Below are 26,872 nucleotides of genomic sequence, written 5' to 3' on the forward strand. Positions count from 1 at the left end.
ATCAATGGGATTCAAGTTAATCATGACTAATGTAGCATTGATTTCAATAGGTCTATTGATCTATGTATAACTAAGTCTGGATGCAACACATTGGGTTTATATTACCTGCCCAATCACTGTGTGAGGTAGAGATAGCTGCTGTCTCATGACTTACGCCAGATAACTCACTCAAAGGGAGTGTACTAGAATTGAGTGTGACTGTATTGGAAGAATCTTTGGGTAAGCTGCTTTGAGGGCCTCTTAAGGGATATAAAGCAGGATGTAAGTATTCAAACTAAATAAAACCTAGGTTCCACCTCTGTATGCTCTGCATCTTACTCGGCTGAAACCTCAGTTGACAAGATTGTATCCTTTCTGAAGAATCAGATTATTCTACAGCCCCAATTGTTAATTTGTATGGATTATGGACTGAGAGATTGAGAGTATGTGTATGGATTTAGAAGGGCTGACATTTCTAACAACCTGACTGAGAGCTTAGCATACATGTAATTTATGCAGGATCATGCCCCTTGTGTCATAACCATAAAATGACATATTTCTGTTTGACATGTTCCAAGTGGGTGTGTTAGAACTAAACCAAGGATCCAAGAAAAAAGTGTAATTTTTTTGTACTGAAACAAAAAGCCTCACAATTCACTTATGATTTAACTCCAATTGCCTTGACAAGCACAGTGTAAACATTAGAGATATTAGATTAGAGATATTAGAGACTTGTTTTTCTCTAAGAGCAGTAAAATAAATTATACACAAGACATATTTGACACTAATATTCCAGCTACCTTGGACTCCTTTTTGGAGGATGGGCAGGATATAAATGTAATAATAAATGAAATAACAAGAAGACTTAGCCCAAGACCTGATTCACCAATAAGCCATTTACATGAAGACTGAACAATTTGGTTGAAGAACAACGTTAGAGTCACCACACATTCTTGTAATTTGAATTGTTATTTTAGGAGAGACTGTTTTTTCCATGCTAGTCTGAACTAGTCAGAATGTCTGAACATCAACATCAGAAATCATGCACTGATTGCCTCAGAAGGAAAACACCACATGTTCGGTCAAACGTCACAGTATTACAGTCTTCAACTGCAACCTCAAAAGTGTTGCATGCTTATATTATCCCATGGGAAACTGCTTTCAAAATTAATTTCCCTAGATACGTGCCAAGGAACCCATAACAGGATTGGTGCTTTGGTTAAAGGTACAAGTGAACCATCAGGAGCACTGCAGATATGGAAAGAAATCCCTTTGTGCATTTGTAAAATTGAATATTTTTCTTCCTTTGCTTTTGGATGCTTGCCACTTTCTGCTTTTGCATTTGTAAAATGGTGCAATTGAGCAAGCTCCTCAACCATACCCAAAATAATTACAAAATTGCATGAATGACACACAGAACCCATGCAAACTGTTGTTCTAGTGGGAGCTGGAGACTTGAAACATCAGCCATGTCTGCAGTCCATACAACAGAAACCCAGTTAACAACACGACGCTGAAGTTGGTTCCTAGTTCCCAGTTCCTTATTTGCTTGAAAGTTCAAAACACTAAAAAAGAAGAAAAGTTGACAGCTGCACCAACTCCAAAGGAATGTTAACATATCTCTGAACTCCAACATATATGTTGGGGTACCCTGTGTCTATTGCTGTGATCTGGAGAATCTCCCCTTCAACAATAACAATATTTTTTTCAATCAAAATCATCAGGCTTCTGAAATGCTCATAAATGCCTAATGATGTCATAAAATCATAAACAATAAGTAACTGGAGGTGCCCACCCCAAGATCTGCTCTGGGCCAGGACAAACCATATACCCCAGGAGACAGGAAGGTGTCCTCTGTGAGATGCCAGTGCTTCCTGTCTGGCCCAGAGTTTCTGCTGGGTGCAGGGCACAGATAAGGGCATCTACACAAAACCAAAAGAGAAACAAACATGCAGAAAAAAAATAAGTAACAAGGAGTGCCCACCTCACAATCTGCTCTGGGCCTGGACATATCATACACCCCAGGAAACAGGAGGGTGTCCTCTGGGAGATGCCAGTCCTTCCCATCTGGCTCCAAGCTTCTGCTGCACAGGACACAGATGAGGGCATCTACGCACAACCAACATGGACAAAAAGATGCAGAAAAAAATAAGTAACTGGGGGGTGCCCACCCCACAATCTGGGCCAGCACAAACCATACATCCCAGGAAAGGGGAGGGTGTCCTCTACAAGATGCCAGTGTCTCTCACCTGGCCCAGAGCATCTGCTATGTGCAGGGGATGGATAACGGCATCTATGTACAACCAAAATGGGGCACCACTGCACCTGGGTGCAGGGCACAGATGAGGGCATCTATGCACAACCAAAATAGAACAAAACAATCAGAAACGAATAAGTAACTGGGGGTGTCCACCCCAAGATCTGCTCTGGGCCAGGACAAATCATACACCCGAGGAAACGGGATGGTGTCCTCTATGAGAATCCAGTGCTTCCCGTCTGGCCCAGAGCATCTGCTGGACACAGGGCACGGATGAGGGCATCTATGCACAACTAAAATGGACAAAAAGATGCAGAAAAAATTAAGTAACTAGGGGTGCCTACACTAAAATCTGCTCTTGGCCAGGACAAACCATACAACCCAGGAAAGGGGAGGGTGTCCTCTACAAGATGCCAGCACGTCCCACCTGGCCCAGAGCTTTTGCTGGGTGCAGGGCACAGATGAGGGCATCAATGCAAAACAAAAACAGAAAAAATGCAGAAAAAATAAGTACCTGGGGTTGCCCACCCATAAATCTTCTCTAGGATGGGACAAATCATACACCCTAGGAAATGGGAGGGTGTCCTCTGAAAGATGCCAATGCTTCACATCTGGTCCAGAGCTTCTGATGGGCACAGGGCAAGGATAAAGGCATCTATGCACAACGAAAATGGACAAAAAGATGCAGAAAAAAATAAGTTACTGGAGGTGCCTGTGATGTTCCTGCTTATAGTGTAAATATGGTAAGTGCTGTTTATATAGAAGACATATGGTAAGTGGAGTGAAAGAGGAGGGGGGAGTACATGAGCAGTAGAATGCTGGATGATTGGCTGAGTGTTTGAATGGCTGGGAGTATAAATGGAAGAATGACAGTTGAATCTGGGTGGATGTTGGGAGTGTGGAGAAAGAGGTATTTGAGGGTGGAGGTCAGGAGTGTGGAGAAAGAGGGAGTTGGAGTTCTGATTAATAATAAGTCAAGTACAAAACAGGAATAGATGAAACCATACGCTTGTGAAACATTCTAAAACTAATCTTGTTATTTCTGATATTTAATAAATACTTATTTGGTTTACCAAAGGCCTGATCCTTGGCTGGGGGATATACAGACCAGAAGGGAGGGCAAGGTAATTACCAAGGCTGAACAGAAACAGTATCTAATGGTGGCAGCGGTGAAGGGAGGAATAATAACAATTCAAGTATCCAGAGCAACCCAGAGTTGTATGCGTTATCTATAAAGATACAAGGGGGTTGGGAACAGCATAAGCACGCAGTCACAAAAGTAACCAGCTAGAGAGAGACTCAGGCAAAGTCTCTGGGAGTATTGGTTATAGGACATGACTGGTGGTGCTGCCTAGCAGGGGGATCTAGTGAGATCTGTGCTAGAGCGGAGTGAGAAACCATATAAAGGACGGTCCGGACTGGTGGTATCCCTGGTGATGCCTAGTGAAAGGCAGTAGCCACAAGCAGGTGGGAACCTGACAGGGAGAACCAGGGAAGGACGTCCCAGTGCCCACCCCACAATCTGCTCTGGGCCACGACAAATAATACAGGAAAGGGGAGGGTGTCCTCTATGGGATGCCACTGCTTCCCATCTGGCCCAGAGCTTTTGCTGGGTGCAGGGCCCGGATAAGGGCATCTATGCGCAACAAAAATGGACAAAAAGATGCAGAAAAAAATAAATAACAGGAGGTGCCCACCCCACAATCTGCTCTGGGCCAGGACAAATCATACACTCCAGGATACCAGAGGGTGTCCTCTATGAGATGCCAGTGATTTCCATCTGGCCCAGAACTTACGATGGGTGCAGGGCACAGAGAAGGACATCTACACAAAACCAAAATAGTCAAAAACATGCAGGAAAAAATAAGTAACTGGGGGTGTCCACCCAAAACTCTACTCTGGGCCAGGACAAATCATGCACCCCAGGAAAGGGGAGGGTGCCCTCTACAAGATGCCACTGCTTCCCATCTTGCCCAGAGTTTTGCTGGGTGCAGGGCACAGATACGTGCATCTATGCACAACTAAAATGGACAAAAATGCAGAAAAATATAAGTAACTGGGGGTGCCCATCCCAAAATCCGCTGTAGGCCAGGACAGATCATACACCCCAGGAAAGGGGAGGGTGTCCTCAACAAGATGCCAGTGTGTCCCACCCAGAGCTACTGCTGGGTGCAGGGCATGGATAAGAACATCCACACAAAACCAAAATAGAAAAAAGCATGCAGAAAAAAAATAAGTAATTGTGGGTGCCAACCCCACAATCTGCTCTGGGCCAGGATAAATCATAAACCCTAGGAAAGGGGAGGGTGTCCTCTATGAGATGCCAGTGCTTCTGACCTGGCCCAGAGCTTCTGTTTGGCGCAGGGCATGGATGAGGCCATCTATGCACAACCAACATACACAAAAACATGCAAAAGAAAAGTATTTGGATGTGCTCACCCCAAACTCTGCTCTAGACCAGCATGGACAATACACCCAAGGGAAGAGGAGGGTGTTGTCTATGTGATGCCAGTGCTGACTGCCAGGCGCAGAGGTTGTGCTGAGCACAGGGCATGGATAAGAGCATCAATGCATAATCAAAAGAGACAAAGCGTGTAAATAAAAAACTGGGGGTGCCCAACTCAAAATCTGCCCAGGGCCAAGACAAATCATACACCCCAGGAAAGGGGAGGGTGTTCTCTACAAGATGCCTGTGCTTCCCTCCTGGCCCAGAGCTTCTGCTGGGTGCAGGGCATGGATAAGGGCATCTATGCACAACCAAAAGAGACAAAGAGCAAAGAAAAAAGTAAGTATCTAGGGGTGTTCACCACAAAATCTTCTCTGGGCCAAGAGAAATCAAACACCCCAGAAAATGACAGAGTGTCCTCTATGACACTCCAGTGTTTACAGCCAGTGCTTATGATCTATGTGGAATTTTTTAATGGTGTTGGTCTTCCATTTTACTTACCTTGTTATAGCTCAATTATTATTTTTAAAAGCCATTGATCTTGATGACAGAAGGACTTGTGGCAGGGTCAACAAACAATAATTTCTTGAAGAAGATGTAATTTAATAGATTACACCCTAAGTATGCACGGGTGGCATCTCATAGAATATACTCTTCCAGATGCATGGAAGTATTATTTGTGGTGCCCCAAATCATCTTTTAGGATGGGCACCCCAGTTTCTTATTTTCTTTCCTCTACATAGTCACTATTTTTCTAATACATATATGCCCATGTCTGTACCATACATACAAAAGAAGCTCTGAACTGGGTAGGAACTCTCTCCTGCATGCATAAATGTATGATTTGTAGTTTCCAAAGCATATTTTGGGGTGGGAACCTGCAGTTCCTTATATATGTTCTACATTGCTTGTTGTGCATAGATACACATATCCATTTCATGTTTCCACAAGAGAATCCATGCTGGGCAGCATGCTGTGGCATCTCATTCAGGATATTCTCCCTTTTCTCAGGTGAATGATGTTTCATGGCCCACAGCAGGTTTTGGAGTGGTCACCCCAAATTACATATTTTTCTCTCCTTACTCTTCATTATTTTAGTTCTGCATAGATGCACTTATGAGTGCCCTGCACTGAGCAGAAACTATGGGCCAGGTGGGAAGTACTGGCATCTTGTAGAGGACACCCTTCCGCTTCCTGGGATGTATGATTTGTCCTGACCCAGTGCAGATTTTCGGGTGGGTACCCCCAGTTACTTGTTTATGCATGGTTTTGTCTATTTTGGTTGTGCATAGATGCACTTATTCATACCCTGCACCAAGCCGAAGCTCTGGGGCAGGTGGGAAGCACAGGCATCAGGCAGAGGAAACCTACCCCTTTCCTGGGTTGTGTGATTTGTTCTGGTTCAGAACAGATTTTGAGTTGGTCACCCCCAGTTAATTTTATTTCCTACACGTTTTGTCTCTTTCAGTTATGCATTGATGTGCCCTGCACCCAAAAGAAGCTCTGGGCCAGGCAGGAAGCACTGACATGTCATAGAGGACACCCTCCCCTTTCATGGTATCCATGAGTTGTCTTGACCCAGAACAGATATTGGGGTGGGCACCCCAAATTATTTCTTTCTTTCTGCACGCTTTAGTCTATTTTGGTTTGGCATTGATGCATTTATCTGTGCCCTGCACCCAACAGAAGCTCTGGGCCTGGAAGCACTGGCATCTCAAGGAGGTCACCCTCCCCTTTCATGAAGTGTGTGTTTTGTCCTGGCCCAGAGCAGATTTTTTGTTGCACAACCCCAATTACTTATTTTGTTACACATTTATGTCTATTTTGGTTGTGCATATATGCTATTATTAGTGCTCTGCGCACAGCAGAAGTTCTGGGCCTGATGGGAAGCACTGGCATCTCATAGAGGACACCCTCCCCTTTCCTGGGGTGTATTGTCTGTGCTGGTCTAGAGCAGAGTCCGGGGTGGGCACACTCTATTAAGTTTCTTTTGCATGTTTTTGTCTATATTGGTTGTACATTGATGGTATTATCCATGTCCTGCACCCAGCAGAAGCTCTGAGCCAGGTGGGAAGCAATGGCATTTCAAAGATGACACCCTCCCCTTTCCTATGATTTCTCCTGGCCCAGAGCAAACCTTGGGGTGGGCACCCGCAATTACTTATTTTTTTCTGCATGCTTTTGTATATTTTCATTGTACATAGATGCCGTTATCTGTTCCTTCACCCAGGAGATGCTGTAGGCCAGGTAGCCCACACTGGCATCTCAAATAGGACACCATCTCCTTTCTTGGCATGTCTGATTTGTCCAGGGCCAGAACAGACTATGGGGTGGGCACCCCCAGCTACTGCATGTTTTTGTCTATTTTGGTTGTGCATAGATGCCCTCATCCGTGCCTTGCACCAAGCAGAAGCTATGGGCTAGGAGGGACTCACTGGCATCTCATATAGGACATACTCCCCTTTCCTGGGTTATATGGTTTGTCCTGGACCAGAGCAGATTTTGGGGTGGGCATGATGGAGAATTTTTGTTTTCAAACAATAAGCAAAATATATTCTTTTATAAAGCTATAAAGCTTTATAATATTTTAATAAGTTTAGCAGCCAGCCAGAACCCTTTTCTTCTTGGAGCTGTCTGCCCTGACTGTCTTGGTTTTTATGGAATAGCTAGAACTCTACAAGGTAAGATAACACTGAACAGACACTGAACATCTCTGAACATCTCTGTACTCACTTGAACGTAGGAAGGATTGCATTAACTAAAATTATTAGCTCATTAGCTGGAGCACTCAGCTCATGGCAAAAATGTACTGGGATGTGAAGTTTTAAACATTGCCAGATTGATTAGGACATAATGTAGACTGTGCAATGCCTATTGCAATGCTTATGCAATAACTATGCAATGCCTATGTAATACTGTAATGCCTATGTAATACTGATGTGTAGACTCCTGATTCGTTAATGCTAATTTCTTTGTCCTGAAGAGTATAAAACGCCAGGCAAGTAGTACCATGTTGCAGTTCTCCACTCACTCAGAGGGAGACTGACCAAGCATATGCTTGTCATGCAATAAAGGCCTACCTTTTTGCAGCACGCCTGTGTCTTCAATTCCCTTAAGGACTCCCAGCCCAACGAACTACAAAATTCCCCGTCAGGGTTTTACATGGGTTTGATTGAGCCTAGCCAGTTGTAAATTAGGAGGTAAATTGCTGCTCTGTTAACAAATGACATGGATGTTAATTGATGTCTTAGTTCAGGGGCTGCCAACCTTTTTTTTTTTAGGCCCATGGGCACACTTGAATTTTTTCATAAGTGCTGTGGGCATCACCTCCTTTTGTCACTTCTGTTTCTTCTCCTATGAGAGACAGAAAGACAAAAAGCATGTGCACACACGCTCTACTTTTTCAAGTGATCTGGGTAAAAGTCAGATTCAATAGAACTAATCAGACTTTTGAAAAGCACATAGAGCTGAAAGAGGAGGTGGGAAAGTGACAATCTCAAGGGCATCACTGTGCCTGTCGGCACCACATCTGCAAACCCTGTTCTAGTTGATATATTACCATGCTGTGTATTTTCTTGTAGCTTCCTTTTGTTTTGGAACCTGCCCTGGGATCATGAACTGATGAAGGGCAAGATAGAAATGGAAGAAATAAGCACAAAATAATCATTATTTATAATACTGGTGTGCATTTTAAGAGGGATGTACTTGGACAGTCACAAGCTAGAATGGTGGTCTGCTCTCCTGATCTCCTACTGGAAGAATTGCAATACTGGGATTGTTACTTGCCAGCAGTTATGATAGCTAGGCTCAGAAATGATCTGGGATGCTACTTGCCTGGATCAGAGCTCCCTCTTCCTAGTGTGAAGCTCCAGACTCAAAATTGTATTTGAATCTGAGACATCCTGAGGACCTACTTGCTTTCAGCTTCCCTTTCCAAAATGAAGATATGCCAACCTTTCAGGGTGTTTTCTTCTTATAATTTCACATGCATCTAAATTTTAAACATTTGGCTGTCTGGTTGTTAAATCTGAGTATCTCGTTTCCCCGCAAGGGTGCTCAAAGTGGCTAAGAACAATAAAATACTAATTAACAGCAACAACAAAAATATACATGAGGCAGGTAAAATCAATAACACCAACCACCACCAGTGGATAGGAATTGATGTGTATTAGTAGCACTTGGAAAAGGTTGGCCCATAGTTCTTTGAAGCATGGGATATCGACTTCTTTGCTGTCATCCTGGAGTACAGTTTGCTGGGTGAAAGCTATTCAGTATCTCACAGATGGAATATTATCCATTATCAATCCACATGCACCACACTCAAAGTTCAGGCCTTCCCAATAAATGTAAATCTAGAAGGTGAAACAGTAAGCTTTTGTCGATGTTTTCAGCATTGTTGCCATTGTATAATCTGTGCACCAACTCATTGCAGAGCATAACCTAAGGGAACAAGTAAAACATCTCAACATAGTGCATCGAGGGCATATTGATTTTCCTGGGAAGCTTCAGACTGCCTTGAATTAAAAAGAAAAGAAAAGACAACCCCGCTATAAAGAATTGGGCAGTTGCATCTCCTTGCATTTGTCTTTGGGAATGTTCTGAAACCAGTTAAATTAGATCTATGCTCCTTGGTCATGGGCTCCTGAAGTATTAATTATCCAGCCACTTCAGGAAAAACTGGAAGTGGCCCAAAGCACCAGGTGTTGTCAGGCACTGACATCATTATTGAATTTTAAAAAGTTGACAGAATGTTGAGCTTACATATATTCTGATGGGGATCTTCAGAAATGATGGTGCCACATTTTGACACAAGCACATGCATTTAGAGTTGTGGTACCAGTTCTCTGCAATTCTGTTCCCTTAGAATGTTGTTGTGTTTTTGATGTTTATTTAAAATGTTTATTTTCTTCCAAGACTTCCCAGATTAAATTGCAATCCTAACCGTGTTTACTCAGAAGTAAGTTGCACTGAATTCAGTGGAGCCTACTCCTGGTAACTGAGGTTAAGATTGCAGCCTTAGTCTATTTTATTTCTGCATATTGTAATATTGTTTTAATAACTGTATGATGTTTTATATTCTATTTCGGTACACTGCTCGGGTATTCTCTGAATGTAGAGCAGTCTGTAAATTCTGAAATAAAACTAAGTGCAAAATTTAATAAAAGAAATTTCCTGTGGCTGGATTAACCTAGTGTTGTGTTTCTTTAAAGGTGTGATCTGGAAAATAATTAATTCTAACAATGGGCTATGGTGTGCTGGCAATAAAAAGGCTTTCCTGAACTGGTTTGGGAAGTGGGCATTTCAGATTTCCAAGAAGAGACAAAGGAATCACTTTGCTAAACTCAGAGGAGCAGAAGTAGGTGTCTGGGATTAATGGAGGGTCTAGAGAAAAGTTATCTGGTGAAGACACTACATAGTCCCAGTAGAAGAGGGACAACCCTCTCATGAATGGCAACTCCTCTGTCTTTATGCATAAAGGGTGAGCTAGAACTGTTCATATTTCATTTTGTTGCACAATTATTTTGCCTTATCGTATCCAACTGCCTCCAAAAAGCCACGCTACATTTATACATGCAAATTGGTATTATGCTGCCATGTATGGCTTCTCTTTCTCTGTCTCTGTCTCTCTCTCTCCAACACAACTGCTGCTGCCTGGGAGTATGACTATGGGCTCTTTGGAGATCATAGAATCATAGAATTGTAGAGTTTGAAGGGGCCTATAAGACCATCAAGTCCAAACCCCTTCTCAGTGCAGGAATCCAATGTATGGGCTTGAGGATTGTCATGATGAGCTCTTAAATCTCAAAACCACTACACCACTACTTAGAACAATTAGGGAAGGCACTGCTGGGCCCCCCACTGCTGGGTGGTATAGGCCTGAGAGGAATTTACTTGTATCTCAAAAGTGGTTGGATGAGGGTGCTACTGAAGCTCAGGTCAGAGGAAGTGAAAGTCCACTCACCAGCACTGGGTCTGAATTGGAGCATCCTCAACAAGTGGGTTTATATGTGTCTTCTTGTCTAGAGTTGAATGAACTGAACAATATCTCAGAGATCTGGCACTTTGGTACTAGAAAAGCAGAAGGGGAACCTTTAACTCTTCAGATGTGGTTGAATTACAGCTTTCATCAACCCTGGCCATTGGCCATGCTTGCTGGGGCACATCCAGGGTCTTGGGAGGTCTTAGACCCTTTACTTTTTTGGGAGTAGGGTCCCTGTGTCTTCAGCATCCTATAAGACAATCAGCATGAAAAAGGAGTATGTTAGCCACTGAGAAGAGTCTTTTAACATGCTTCTTTGTCCTTTCTTGCTGACTGGAACCAGTCAGAGTGAAAGCTGGTGTGTCAGCCACTGAAGACTCTGATCAGAAGCTAACACTCTCCCCTTTCATGCTTATTGCCTCCTAGGGATATATGTTGTTGTGGGAGAAGGCATTAATTAGGATCTCATTCTCAACCCAGCAGCAAAAAAGGGGGGTATGGCTGTGACTAATATGATGGGACCCTGCACTTCAGAATTTGCCGCTTTACTACCGGGCACATCATATAGTTCAACAACACTCCGGAAGGAGTGCTGGCTGGTGATTGTCTCTGAGTGAGCTCTATCTCAGAGGAAGCTTATTTAAGTTAAAAGCCAGTCAAGAGGAATTTTTGACTGGTGTAAATGTTCTCCAAGATAAAAGGAGAACCAAAGAGATTATCCACGGAACTCCGTCGAGCTGTAGATTGCTAGATTTGATCAGGAGTCCCCCTGAGATAAGAAGGCTTTTCTAGCAGGGGAAGACTGAGTCTGGATTTCCAACAGGCTGTGCTGAAAGTAAGCGAGACTTTTTTTCTTTCTCTTTTAAAAACGTTTTTAACGAGCTAGCCTCCTTCTGTCTAAATCTTATCAACTAACTTAAATTACTATCGTAAAAGAGACTTGTTTACGAATCGGCAACTCAGAAACTTGGGTGAGTCACACTTTTTTCGTATTATACAAAGCTAAGGAAGAAGGGAGCAATTCAAAGAACCTGCTTTATTTTTTATGACAAAAAGCTGGCTTAAAGCTGGAATTACAAAGATTAAATGGATAAGAGGCAATTTATTAAATAAGATGATTTGATTATTTGAAGGAAATATATCTGAGAATATTTTTTTTTATTTTGGATTAAAAAAATTTTTTTTGAACGAATCTGCTGTTCATGTATCTTACTAACTGCTGGATGCTGAGAACTGGATTTGTTTTACATTCCTGAATGTGCTGGAGATAAGAACTGTGTTGGTTAAACAGGCCTGGAATATTAACTTTTTTGTTGCTGGGAGAAAAGAAACTGTTTGCCTCTACATTGGCTAATAATAGAAAAGGTTTTTTTTTTTCAAGAATGACAACTAGGAAAACAGCCAAAGTTTTGGAGCGAAGAGTTTCAATTGATACACAGGAAGGGATGGACATGTTCCAGAAAATTATGGAGGGATTTAGTGATTTTAAACAAGAGTTGAAACAAGAGATGAAACAGGACAGACAACAACTTAAAGATGAATTTTGCAATATGAAAAAGGATTTTAAAGATTTACAAGATCGTATTAAAACAGAAGTGGGTGAGATTAAAAATAACATTGGGCAATTAACACAGGATGTAAAAAATGTTAAGGATAAGGTGCAAACCTTAGAGAATAGAATAGATATTACAAATATGGAATTGGAAAAAAAATTGGACTATATTGCTGTTATGGAACTTAGAGATAAAGAACATTGCTTGAGATTCCGTGCAATTCCTGAGGAAACAGGTGAAGATATCAGAGAGAAAATTGTTAATGTTTTGGCAAAATCCTTCGACAGGAACGAAGATCGGATGGAATTTGAAATAGACAAAGTTTATAGAATTAATTCCAGATATGCAACAATAAAAAAAATCCCAAGAGATGTGCTTGTTTATTTTTTAAAAAAGAGGACCAGAGATATGGTTTTGCAACATCATTTTAACAATGTCTTCAAAATTGACGGTAAAGAAATACAGGTGATGAAGGAAATTCCTGTTAGGCTTCTACGTAAGAGAAAAGATTACGCTTTCTTCACAGAAAAACTTAAACAATGTAAAATTCAATTTAGATGGGATGTTCCAGAGGGAGTGATTTTTACATTTAGACAACAGAAGTATCGATTAAATACTGTTCAAAAAGCAAGGGATTTCTTGAGAAAAGCTTCAAAAGACATGGAAGAAGATAAACTCAAAGATATGGATATAATTCCTGGGAAACAAAGTCAACAGAAACAGGTGGAGGAAGAAAAGGATGATGATGGATCAAAGGGAGCAACAGGCACAGACTTTTCTAAAATACATGCTTAAAAATGGATTACAAATATCTAACTTGGAATATAAATGGAGCTAATTCGTCGCAGAAGAGAAAGAAAGTATTTCATTATTTGAAAAAATTAAAATTGGATATAATTTGTTTACAAGAAACTCATATTAAGAAGAAAGATTCTAAATATTTAATTTGTAAAAATTTGGGTGAAGAATTTATTTCGGCAGGATTCAAAAAAAAATGGTGTGGTTCTTTATATTAATTCACAATTGTCTCCTAAATTGATATTATTGGATGATAGTGGCAGATTTGTGGGAGTTGAAATCACCATTCAGGGTACAAAAATTTTGATAGTGGGCATTTATGCTCCTAATGAAGATAAAACAAGGTTTTATACTGGACTTATGGAAAAACTATCAGAGTTTGCATATGATCATTGGTGTGTCATGGGTGATTGGAATGGGGTAATTTCACCAAAAATGGATAGACTTTCTGAGAAAAATATTAAAGAGACACAGGGCAAATTGCCGAAGATCTGTTTCGAATTGATGGAAAATTTAGAATTGGTGGATGCTTGGAGATATATAAATGACAATGCAAAGGAATTTACTTACTTTTCAGAAAGACATAAAACATTTTCGAGGATTGATATGATTTGGATGTCTAAAAATTTAGTGAAAGATATCTCCAAGATGGATGTGTTACCAAAAACCTTTTCGGATCATAATCCAGTGATATTGACTTTAAAAAAAAAAAATATTGGATTTAGATGGAGACTAAATGAATCTTTATTACAGAATGATAAAATAGTGCAGGAATGTAAGAAGAAATTAAAAGAGTTTTTTGAACACAATTTACATAAAGGAACAGATGAAAATATTGTTTGGGATACAAGTAAAGCATTTATGAGGGGATATTTTATTAAATGTAATTCTGAATTAAAAAAGAAGAAACAACAGAAAATGCAATTGATCTTGGAAGAAATAAAACAAAAAGAGGAAGAATTGAAAAAGAATCCAATTAAAGCTTCTACTGTAAATCAAATTAAAATGTTACAGAAACAAGTGTCAATGTTGACAGTTAGAGAAATTGAAAGGAAATTAAATTTTGCTAAACAAAGGACTTTTGAATTTGCAAATAAACCGGGGAAATTGCTAGCATATAAATTAAGAAAAGAACGACAAGAAAATCTTATTTTAAAGATACAAGAAGGAGATGAGATGTTGACAGACAATTTAAAAATCCAAATGGTTTTCCGTCAATATTATTCAACTTTGTACAAGTGTCAGGAAATTCCCTCAGAAAAAATAGAAGAGTATATATCCAAACAGAATTTGCCCAAAATTACAGATCTTCAGAGACAAGCTATTAATGGTCCTATTACGTCAAGAGAAATATCTGAGGCTATAAGTAAAATTAAATTAGGAAAGGCGCCAGGACCGGATGGACTATCAGCAATGTATTACAAATGCTTGGAGGAGGAACTTTTACTACCTTTACAATGAATTCTATTTTACAAGAGGGGAAGATACCGGATAGTTGGAAAAATGCCAATATAACATTAATACCTAAAGAGGAGAAGGATTTAACTAAAACAAAAAATTATCGGCCAATATCTTTACTGAATAATGACTATAAAATTTTTACAATGATTTTGGTTGAAAGAATGAAAATAATATTGCAACAATTTATTCAGGAAGATCAAGCGGGGTTTTTACCTAAAAGACAATTACGTGATAACGTCAGAAATGTTTTGAATGTGTTGGAATATCTAGAACAACAAAATGACATACAAGCTGCTTTGATTTTCTTGGATGCTGAGAAAGCATTTGATAATTTGAATTGGAAATTTATGTTTAAGGTTCTAGAGCAAATGGACTTTGGAGATAATTTTATAAAATGGATCAGATCGATTTATACATCACAGAAGGCACAGATAATTGTCAATGGGGATTTAACGGACTCATGTGAAATACATAAGGGTACAAGACAGGGATGTCCATTGTCCCCCTTTCTATTTATTCTGGTTTTAGAAGTGCTGCTTAGAGACATAAGGCAAGACAAAATGATTTCGGGAATAAAGATAAAAAAAGAGGAATATAAATTGAGAGCATTTGCTGATGACTTGATAATTGTATTAGAAAATCCCTTGGAAAGAATCAAAGTATTGATGGATAAATTAGAAGAATTTGGACCATTAGCAGGATTTAAGATCAATAACCAAAAAACGAAGATGCTGGTGAAAAATTTATCTTTAAGAGATCAAAAAGAGTTAATGGAGAAGATAGATTTTAAAATAGAAGAAAAGGTGAAATATTTAGGTATCATTATGACAAATAAAAATTCAAAGTTGTTTCATAATAATTATGAAAAACTATGGACAGAGATCAAGAAAGATTTGTTAAAATGGGATAAATTACAGTTGTCATTAATGGGTAGAATATCTGTAATAAAAATGAATGTATTGCCGAGAATGATGTTTCTATTTCAAACAATACCTGTCATATCCTCTGATCTACCTTTCAAACAATGGCAAAAAGATATTTCTAAATTTGTTTGGCAGGGGAAAAAACCAAGAGTTAAATTTAAATTATTACAAGACGCCAAAGAAAGAGGAGGGCTGGGATTACCAAATTTGAGACTTTATTTTGCTGCTTGTTGCTTAGTCTGGATAAAGGAATGGATTCTATTGAGGAATAAAAGATTATTGGATTTGGAGGGTCACAACCTGAAGTGGGGATGGCATGGATATCTATGGTATGATAAAGTAAAAGTTAATGTGGATTTTAATAATCATTTTATAAGACGTCCTTTGTTGAATATATGGAATAAATACAAAACAAGGTTTTTTTCGAAAATACCACTATGTGTTTCAAGTCAAGAAGCATTTTATAGAAGAGAAATGGCTGGAAAAGAGAAATGGTTAACTTACCAAGAACTATTAGAAAATGTGCATGGTGAATATATAATGAAAGAGAGAGAACAACTAATAAAGGAAGGATATAGTTCACAATGGTTTGCCTATTTACAATTGTTAGAAAGATTTAAAATGGACAAGAAAATGTATGGGTTTGAAATAAATAAATCTGATTTTGAGATAGGTTTGTGTACAAATGCTGAATGCATAATTGCAAAAATGTATAAATTTTTATTAAAAATGGACATGGAAGAAGAACAAGTAAAAGAGTGTATGGTTAAGTGGGCAAAAATTTTTGGTTATAATATACAAATGGATCAATGGGAAAATATGTGGAAAAAAGGTTTGAAATTTACATTATGCTATAATCTTAAAGAAAATTTTTATAAAATGATGTATCGTTGGTATATGACTCCAGAAAAGTTGTTAAAAATGTATAGTAATGTTTCTAATGTATGTTGGAAATGTAAACAACAAGAAGGATCTTTTTATCATATGTGGTGGTTGTGTAAACAGGCAAAATTATTTTAGGCACAGATAGGTAGGATGATGCAAAAAATCTTAAAGATAAATATTCAGTCAAAACCAGATTTTTTTTAATTGGGTTTTATGGATAAACAAAAGGAAAAGAAATATGGAAGAATAATATTATATATGATCACGGCAGCAAGATTACTATATGCACAAAAGTGGAAAATGGAATCGATACCAACAATGGAAGAATGGCTATTGAAATTAATGGACTTAGTTGAGATGGACAAATTGACATGTCTTATTAGAGAAAAAACGACAGATACATTTCTTAAGGAATGGAAGCCTCTTTTGGACTTTTTGTTGAAAGAAAAAAATGAAATGATGATAATGGGATTTGACGATTAATTAAGATAGACTTTGGAAAAAAGTGAATTTCGTATGTTCTAGGAGACAGGTTTGATATATATTATATACTTATAGCTGATCTGTAACAAATCGGAAGTCAAGTTTTTCTTTTTCTTTTATTTTTTTTCTGTTGTATTGTTTTTGTTGTATTTGTATTTGTTTTTATAAAAATTTGAATAATAAAAAAATTATTATATAAAAAAAGAAGCTAACACTCTCCCCTTTCATGCTTATTGCCTCCTAGGGATATATGTTGTTGTGGGAGAAGGCATTAATCAGGATCTCATTCTCAACCCATCAGCAAAAAAGGGGGGTATGGCTGTGACTAATATGATGGGACCCTGCACTTCAGAATTTGCCACTTTACTACCGGGCACATCATATAGTTCAACAACATCTGGGGGGCCAAAGGTTCCCACACCTGACTGAAAGAGTGATAAAGGACTGGAACACATATTCCAGAGGCAGCTAACTTCGCTATGCCTCATTATTTTTAATCTACCAGCATGGATTTTAAGACACAACAATCAATTGATTCTATCAGCCTGCCAGGTCCAGACAATAAGATTACGTTAAAAAAAATCATTGTGGCTGTTGCACAATGATAGATTTCCCCCTTCGCGTTTCCCAGGAGTTTAGTAAGATCTTTTGGGTAACTGATTTCTTTAGCAAAGTAGTGTTGGCAGGTAGGCAGTATTTAAATATCAGAAATCGGTGTGTGTGTGTTGAAATGTCAGTGTTTCAAACATGAATGCACTTTTAGGCTTCGTTTTGAATTGCTGCAAAGATGGATATCAACCGAGGTCATTTCAAGTGAATGGACGGGACATCTGCTCCTTCTCTTGGGAACAATGCTGCCACTCGCACCCTTCTTCACAGACGAGGGCAGAATAAATGTTGATGCAAGGGGGTGAAGTGGGAGGAGAAGAGCAGCTAGCCGATTTGAATACAAACCGAGAAAGCGGCCCGGGGTCGAGGGTCTGGTTTGTGGATTGCTTCACTAGGCAGAGCCACCGAGCGCGTTGCTTCAGCACCACAAGGCAAGGACAGCTCTGTGGGGCTCCCTCGATTCCAGCCTCAATGAGTCAGGAGGGCAAAGGGGCGAGAGCCACGGAGGGGGCTGAGTCTTCTGTGAAGCAGCCAGGAGAAAGGCAAAGGGGACAGGGAGGGGAGCAGCCAAGACGCTGTTAAGACCCGCGTTTTCATCGCGGCTGAAGATCTACCTCCAAGAAGACGCTTTCCCCTGCCGAGAAACCACCTGTGGCTGTCGTCTCGCTTCCAGCTCTCCCCTCCGCCCGCTCAGTCCGGAGTAGCCAGCGGATTTGGAGAAGTTTCTTCGCAGAAAATAACGGTGCCAGCAGCCTAAGGATAGGAGACAGGGGCTTGGCTGATTTCTTTGTCCATTTCCCCGTGGCCTGGCTTTGCGCGAAACCCGGGTTATCGGCCCGGTGAAATCCCAGCCGGGCGCTTAGAGGCTCCAGGTAAGTGAGGAGGATTCATTCACGTTGCCAGGAAGTGCTGAGCAGCACGATGTGGTGGGGTGTGTGAGAGATCGAAGATCACCCAAGTCCAGAGAGCAAACAAAATGAAGTGGCCTGGCTTGTCCCAGGACTCTCTGGGGAACTGAGTTCTTCTGGCTGTCTAACTCTTTTCACGAGTCCTTTTAAAAATTCTTTCAAGTCTTCTGTTTTGGGGCGGGAGAGAGGATCACATCATCCCTCTCCCAAGACCCATAATGATGATGAATGGTACACTTGTTCATGTCGCATGCAGGATCTACTTGTAATCCTTACAACAACCCTATAAGGTAAGTCAGTTTCCTCTGTTTTGAAGACTGAGGACGTTGGGGAAAGAGAGTAGCTTGCCTAAGGTTACCTGGTGAGTTGTTCATGGCAGAGGTGAGATTCAAACCAGGGACTGCTTGATCAGTAGTGGAATAATGGATTGCTGGCGGGCGGGCGGGGGAATGAAGCATGTAACTGGAACAGGAACAAATGGCCCTATTCATACCATCATTCAAACTATGGTTTGTCAGTATGATTGTCCCACATTTGCAGCTGGAGGGAGTGAGGCTGACTGCAGCCACCTTGTGACTTCATGGAAGAGGTGAGATTTGAGCCAGGAATCTCTTGAGGTATTGCTCAGTCTTTTAGACACTACACTATGCCAGCTTCTGTACGAGACACTACGCTAAACCAACATGAGTTATTTTGACTTCTCCCAGAACAGCACCACACCTTGCCCTTTCCCTCCACAGAAAGCATTACTATGTGGATGGAAAGTGAGGAAACAGGGCATATTATTGTCATGTGGGGCGACCACATGTTATGTGTCTTGCTGTGTGGTGCATGCTAAGAAGTTGGAATTGGCCACTCTACATATGGGTTCCCTGCTTTCCTCCATAACGGAGGTGCTTTCTCTGTAGGAAAAATGTAGTGTGAAAAGCAGCCTGCAGGGATGGCAGTAACATTCAGGAGATCCTGATCGGTTTTGTGCCCTCATTTGTCTTGCCCTTAGCCTGTTCCCTTTAGAAATGAGAATGGCAAGCAGTGTGCAGCTTTCTGTAGTCTGATGACAAAGGGGTGAGTGACATGACTCTGCATGTGTAGATCTTAGCATGTGGCAATCCTATATTGGGTTGTATATACACTTTGTTTGCCTGCTATGCAGCTACGACCAGCTGTGACTCTCAATACATATATGAATTTTTAAAAGATCTCACATGCAGGATCGTAGCAAATTACAGTGTATTTGAAGTTTTTATGCTAATTATTATGTAGGCTGTCTTCCAGGCATGATTTGAGTATAATGTGTGAAGCAAATCTTCTGTAGGAGCTTCTCTGATTCCTTGTACATTTTGGAGCACAAATGACAACAGAAGTAATAACAGCACACATTTTATTGAGCCTACAAAGGCAGATACCAGGATGACTCCGTGCAAAACCCTATTGTTATTTTTGCTGAAATGGAGGAGGAAAAGGAAAAGAAACAAACAGCTTAAGAGAGGGGCATGCTCCTTTTAGTGTTTCCGCACCAATTATCAAAAAAGCATGTTGTATGTTGCACTCGTTGATGTGGAATGTAAGAAAGTTGCTGATGTGGGATGGAACATGGAAGAGAAATTGAATGCACATTGCAGCCAGTATAGGTACTACATTTGTGTTACACATATACTAACTTAAGCAAAAGCAAATCTAAATCTGATCCACGGAAAATACAAACCTAAACATGCTTTCTAAGAAGCAAGTCCTATTGCACTCAGTGGGAGTTGCTACACATAGGGTTACACTGTAAATTCTCATCATCCTCATGTATTCAATCAGTCTGCTGAGAATTCACTATTGAACAGGGCCAGGCTGGATGCAGGACATGGCAAAGAATGTAATCAAGTGTATTACTTGTATCACTTGCTGCCCTGGGCTCCTTCTTGGAGGAAGGGTAGGATATGAATGTAATAAATAAATAAATAAATTGCTGTGAAGAAAACAAATGTTTCAGATTTCTTGCCCAGGTACATGAAAAAGCTATCTCTTCCATTACATGTGTCATGATCTTCCTCCATAGAGATCCCCATTCCCTGCATTTCAGAAATCTCACCCTTTTTTGGCTCTGCTTCAGTTTGGAATCCCTCCCACAAGCCCCACTATTGCAGGCAGCACCTCGTCTGCTTTACTGTGTAGGCGTGGCTTAATTCACTTCCAGTGTTGCTGTCACCACCAGAAAGAGCAAAGTGCTGAAAGCAGAAGTGGAACCTGGATGGATATGGTAGGAGTCAGCAAGCAGATCTATCATGGGAGTTATGCTATCCCTAGCTATCTAGAAAGAAAAAGAGAAAAAAAACCCCCACTGTATATATTAAGAGTGCCCATTAAAAACCATGCATGTGTTTCCCTCTTTTTTTCAGTTGAAAAACCTCAGCATAATGCATAATGCATTAGTACACACTGGGAGTTTTCTTCCTCAGCAAAGCTTTGAATAATGAGTGCTACTCACTATTCCTGTAAAAAAAATCAATTACCCTCTGCTTTCTTTTCAGTGGACATTATGCTCCTCCATCTGGTGAGATATGGAATACTCCAAGTTATCTCTTGGCAGAGAGATCTGCAGCTTTGTTTCAAATTCTACCTCCTCTGCAGAGAGTTACTAATTCACATCCTATGCAGTCCCTGGAGTTCAGTCAAAGTCCAGTGAAAAGTCTCAGATAAATTGTGTGAGTGGATTTAGGATTGCTGCACACATTATATGAAAAAGGATTCTGGTGAACCAGTCCAGATAGCAGAAACAAGGTGTTCTGCCCATACTCATCACCTCTGTCTTAAATGTGCTGTGGACTGAATGAAAACCAAATGGCAGCATTACCCTCTGGTGGTGGGTGGAACAACTGCCCAGCTACCAACCTCTGATGCCAGCCATCATTGCATATTCTTTTTGAAATATTTTATGCTTGTTATCATGTTTTTGTCAAAGAGGAGAAAGCAATCCCTATTCCTGCTTCTTTTTCTTTTCTTTTTTTAAACCTTACATAGAAATTAGATCTGGATTTGACCCCCACCCCTCAATTTCCCTACAACAGTAAGTATAGGTTAACTCTATAATCCACCACTAGTGTGCAGTACAAACTTCAATTTCAACAGCTCATCTTAAAGGTACAGGCATTTTGCCTAGTTCCTAGAGATGATAACTGCATATTTCTTGCAATCCCACATGAATGGAAGACATACAACATAATTTTTCATATAAATGAGAAATGCTAAGAAGTTTGCAGTGTCAAAATAGCAACCACCACTTTTCAGAGAAGAAAAATAAAATCCAAACCACTCACTTCAAAAAGCACCAAAAGAAGGAAAGAGAAGAGAGGACTAGACATCAATCAGAGTTAAATTTCCTTCAGGGATCACCAGAACCCATTTTCAATTTAATTGCTGTAAAATGAGAAGGAAACAATTATAAAATGGAGGGTCTTATCTAGAGGACTGAAAATTGTATTTTAGCACATCCAGTCCTTCAGTATATACACATGTCTGGTCTCTGGCACATCAGCATAGAAGGCAGGGGAACACTGTGAAACCAGAGTGAGCTGGACCATCTGCACAGCTTCTCTGAATGAAGGGGTCAGGTGTCCCCAGAGGTGGGAGTGCCTGCTTTTCCCAGGGACATTCCATCAGAGATGTTGTGGAAGGTAGTATTTGGCAGGGAAATGGAACTGCATCCGATTTCAGGTTTCTTGCCCAGGTATATGACAAAGCTCTCCCTTCCATTACCTGTGTGCTTATGTACCATGATCTTCCTCCACAGAGACACCCCCCCAGTCCCTGCATTTTGGAAATCTTTCACCCTTTTCTGGATCTGCTTCCATTTGAAAGCCCCTAATAATCGGTGCTTAAATAGCAACATATGAAGAAACCAGTTGGTCCAGGTGCATCTCCACAAGAAAGGGAGACTTACTTACTTCACTAAATCCCAAAGAAATCAATGGGAAAAGGCTGCAATCTTAACCCCACTTATCTGGGAGCAATCCCCATTGAAGTCAATAGGACTTACTTCTGAGTAGACATGGTTAGGATTGCACTGTAAGATATATATAATTGTACTGACTGTGGCTGAAGGAAGGGGAACAGATGAGAAATATGCATTTAAGTCGTTAAATGGGATGAAGATTATATGTATGTGTTTATTTTACATATTGCAAAGTCCATTTTACATTGGAGGGCAACAGAATTGTAAAATTAACTGAAAATAGAAGGTTGTAATTTGGGAGAAGCAGCCTATGTAAATTCATTCTAATTCTTGTTAAATCTAATCAAGTAATGCTCCTGAAATTACTAGTGTACATTTCCATTTGTTTATGCGTACACAGGTCAACATGGATAAGCACACACTTCAATGAGGACAAAGAAGTTAAGCCAAAAGCATCATAGGAAAAGGTGAATATTAAGAAAGGGTTTGAGGGGGGGGTGCCAGGTAAGTGTTTAGCTGAGGGGGAAAAATAATTTCAGGAACATGGTTCAGCAAGTGGAAATGGGCAGATAATTTTTGGAAAGCAGAAGCTTTTCAGGATCTGGGAGATGAGAGAGGTGGAATGGTTAAGTCTGAAGAGAGCTTTTAAAAGGTAGACAAGAAACTCAACTGTTAAATACAGACCAACCGAACATGGTGCAAAAGACATGGAGAAATTGGAACCACAGGTGAGGTAGCTCTTCACCAATATCTTGAATCTTGTGCTTATTTAATTTAATTCATTTGTACTCTGCACCATTAATTCCCAACAGTTTCCATGGTGGCAAGCAATACAAATATGTAACAGAAGTATAGATGACACATAATAACATTTTTGAAACACCAAACAAAAAGCATCAGACACAGTAACAACAGCTCAACTCAGCTGTTAAAAAACGTAGAAGCCTTGGAGGAATAGAAAAAAATCCTGGGATACCTGAAAGACTGTCTTATCTCTTATATACCCAGTCGATCACTGTGCTCTGCAGGTGAGGGCCTCCTGAGGATACCATCTTATCAGAAGGTCCATTCTGCACAACATAGAAAGCGGACCTTTAGTGTTGTGGCACCAACACTTTGGAATTCCATTCTCTTAAATGTTAGACAGGAGCCATCTCTGTTAACATTTTGGCGCCTACTGAAGATCTTCCTCTTTCAACAAGTCTTTTAAGTAGAGATGTTATGCCAGTCTGCATCTGTTTTGGAATTGCCTTTTAAGATGTTTTAAAAGATATTTTAAAGATGTTTTATTTTAAAAATGTTTTAAAGATGTTTTTGAGATGTTTTAAGATGTTTTTACCGTTTTGTCCTTTGTTTATTGCACTGGGCTCCTTCTGGGAGGAAGGGCATGATAGAAGTTTAATAAATAAATAACTTATTTGACTGGCACCCAAATTACATGAACTTAGGCACCAGATGAACTTCCTTGGGGAAGACATTTCAAAGGTGGGGGTGAGGGCCACTGAAAAATGCTTAACCTTAGAAGGTGGGGACATCTGGAGGAGAGATCAAGAGAATCTGCATCATCAGTAGACATTAGCCATTGTCAGATGGTATCCAAATTAGCTTATGTTCATCTTTCTTTTTCTCCCAGTTGTAAAATATGCCTGACCATGAAACAAAGAGCATGGCAAACAGAAAATCAGGGTCATGTTCTGAATGGTAGACGGGAGATTAAAGTTCAGAGAATGGACAAGAAATGATACAAAGATAAGTGCTGTGAATATTCAAAGGAGGAAGAAAAGGGCATTAGCACAATTCAAGCACTACCAGAACTGATAAACATTATCTGCAGGTTGTTGCAGAGATTTTACAAATAAGATAGGAAAGGATCCCACATTATAATTTGCAATCATGAGAGTAATCTTGTAATTTGGTGTTGAAATTTGAAGGGCTAGCTGAGACATAAGAACATAAGAAGAGCCTGCTGGATCAGGCCAGTGGCCCATCTAGTCCAGCATCCTGTTCTCACAGTGGCCAACCAGGTGCCTGGGGGAATACAAAACTAGTCTCAGCCTAAAATTGATTTGAAACCTAGATTTAGTCATGGAGATGGTAGACAGGATAAAAGAGAGGACAGACAGAAGTTAAGGACACATTTACATTTGCAAACAGAAACTCCTAAAGGGCTAGTTAGCCTTAGGAGAAAAGGGGCTTAAGGTAAAGACATCTGGGCAGCTTGGGGTGGGGGAGAATTAGAAGAGGTGCAATGGAATGTGATTTGCTAAGGGACTTCTGAGGGACAAATTATAAAGAATGGGATATTCTAGGAGCAATAAAAGATGAAGGCTGAAGTTTGCAAGAGCTTCAGACATATGAATAAGAAATTTAGGTGTACAAAACTCAATACAGAGTTTACATTCTCCTGCTACACTCTATCACAGCCTTCCAAAACCTGGTGTCCTCCAGATGATTTGGACTATAGCACGAGCTGATGGGAGTTGTAGTTCAAACCATCCGGAGGGCACCAGGTTCAAAAAGGCTGCTCTACCTACATGTATAGGGAACTTCTCCCAATCTCCTGGTGATACACAATTGAGCTGGGAGGAAAATAAATTATTATGCAGATTGGTCCTAAATGTAATGCTCTTCCAGTGTCCAGAAATTCATCTTTTCCTATCTTTCTTTTTTCTTTTCTTTTGTACACTAAGAAGAAAGATTACATAAGCATCATCACAAGCAAAACCTAACATGGCAGCAGACTTCCAACTACTGAATGACTCCTGCTCAAATAGCTCAACTCCTGTTTTCACAGGCCTGGACCTTCTCTTTGAACTGAAGCCACTTTTCATTCCTCTCTATGCTGTACTGGTGATTGTAGCCTGTACAGGGAATTTCTTCCTCATTGTCCTTATCGGTATCACCAAAAAGTTGCATAGCACCACCAATTTCCTCATTGGAAACTTGGCAGCAGCTGATCTGATCATGTGCATTTTCTGCGTCCCACTGACTGCCTCATATGCATTTGAGATTCGTGGATGGATCTTTGGGGTGTTCATGTGTTACTTTGTCACCCTCATGCAAGTGGCCACTGTGTTTGTGTCTGTTCTCTCCCTCACTGCTATAGCTGTGGACCGATACATTGTTGTTGCTTACCCCATACGCAAAAGGATAAGATGCAAGTCCTGTGTCTATATTGTGGCCTTCATTTGGTTGCTGTCCATTGTGGTCTCTGTCCCCACATCTATGCACACCCATTACTTGGATCTCAATAGCATTGGCCATGACATGATCATCTGCGAAGAATTCTGGAAACACCATGAGACAGAGAGGTGGCTGTACTCTTGCTTGATGCTACTCCTGTCCTACATGCTCCCCCTCTCTGCTGTCTCTGTCTCCTACTGTGCCATTTCTTATCACCTCAGGAATAGGAGTGTCCCAGGCGCTGCATACCACAACCAAGAGAAATGGACTAAAAAAAAGCAAAAGACCTTCCGGATCCTTGTCATCTCAGTCATGTGTTTTGCTTGTTGCTGGCTACCTCTTCAGGTGGTTAATCTGATCAGAGACATAGATGAGGAATTTACTGTCCTAGACAAGAGATACGTGAATGTCATCCAAGTGTCCTGCCATGTGATTGCCATGAGTTCTGCATGCTTCAATCCATTCATCTATGCCTCTCTCCATGACAAGTTTCGACTCCAGATTAGTAACTACTTGTACCACAGGAAGACATCAAGTGTCATGTACCGAAAGGCTTCCCGGCTGTATACCTGCTCCACTTTGGCAGATAACCCCATAGTGATCACAGAAAAAATACCACTGCAAGACAAGTTTCCTTTTAACTCAAACGCAGCAGCTCTACAAATATAAAGAGAGCTGGTTCACTGACACAGACATACTGGGTATCTTCCTTCTAAGCTTGTATCGTGTGTGATCAGTCATGGCTGGTGTGGTGAGGCAGAGCTACAGAACTTGCCTCCTGAAACTGGCGTTGTTATGGCTTACCTGGGTGGGGCCAGGAACTGACATGGTGCAGTGGTGTTTGTGCACAGACACGATGCTGGAGCCAATCTGGAGCTCCAGCTGTTGAGTCTACAGAGTCCTAACCTTGCTGTTGCCATGCCCCACCTCAGGTAAGCTTGTAATGAAGCTGGTGCTGGGAGGACAGCTCTATGGCACTGCCCTGTCACACCAGCCCCTACAACGTGTGATGTCAGTGCCTACCCCATAGCCTGTAAAACCCTGAAGCACCATTCAATGTTTTTAAAAAAGTACCAGATCTATAAAAGTGGCATTACTTGGACTGCAGGAGATACTGAAAAACCAGCAGATGGGGTTTCTGTCTGAAGAGGCAGACACAGCTCATCTGAACGATACAGCTGTTACACATTCATTTACAATCATTATTTGAACATGTCATTGCATAAGACACAGCTTTTTGTTCTTGCAAAATGGTGCCGTACATGTTGTAAAAGCCAAAGTAACATGTCAGGGTCATAGGACCATATTTCAAGAAATAGCTTGCTTTGAACTTCAATTTTCTCCTTGTACTTTGGTGCACCAGAGTTGAACAGATGTGTGTATATATATATATAATGAATTTTCATGCAGAACATTCAGAACTTGGGTTGTAATTATTATCCATACATTACATTAAAATTATTTTTC

General features: G+C 40.4%; 1 protein-coding gene across 3 annotated transcripts; it reads left to right on the forward strand.

The window, feature by feature from the left end:
* The first annotated feature begins 10,078 nt into the window (after nucleotides 1–10,078).
* LOC133378363 (prolactin-releasing peptide receptor-like) lies at nucleotides 10,079–26,176 on the forward strand. Of its 3 annotated transcripts, none has more exons than XM_061613194.1 (3): nucleotides 10,079–10,161; nucleotides 22,623–22,689; nucleotides 24,913–26,176. In XM_061613194.1, the coding sequence occupies exon 3, from the start codon at nucleotides 24,953–24,955 to the stop codon at nucleotides 26,072–26,074; it is 1,122 nt and encodes a 373-aa protein (XP_061469178.1). In that variant the 5' UTR covers nucleotides 10,079–10,161; nucleotides 22,623–22,689; nucleotides 24,913–24,952; the 3' UTR covers nucleotides 26,075–26,176. The 3 variants fall into 3 exon arrangements, with proteins under 3 accessions (XP_061469178.1, XP_061469180.1, XP_061469179.1); XM_061613196.1 differs by having other exon boundaries at nucleotides 24,916–26,176; XM_061613195.1 differs by lacking the exon at nucleotides 10,079–10,161 and adding an exon at nucleotides 21,921–21,997.
* Nucleotides 26,177–26,872: the final 696 nt, after the last annotated feature.

The sequence above is a fragment of the Rhineura floridana genome, chromosome 2 (assembly GCF_030035675.1).
Source record: "Rhineura floridana isolate rRhiFlo1 chromosome 2, rRhiFlo1.hap2, whole genome shotgun sequence".
Taxonomy (NCBI): domain Eukaryota; kingdom Metazoa; phylum Chordata; class Lepidosauria; order Squamata; family Rhineuridae; genus Rhineura; species Rhineura floridana.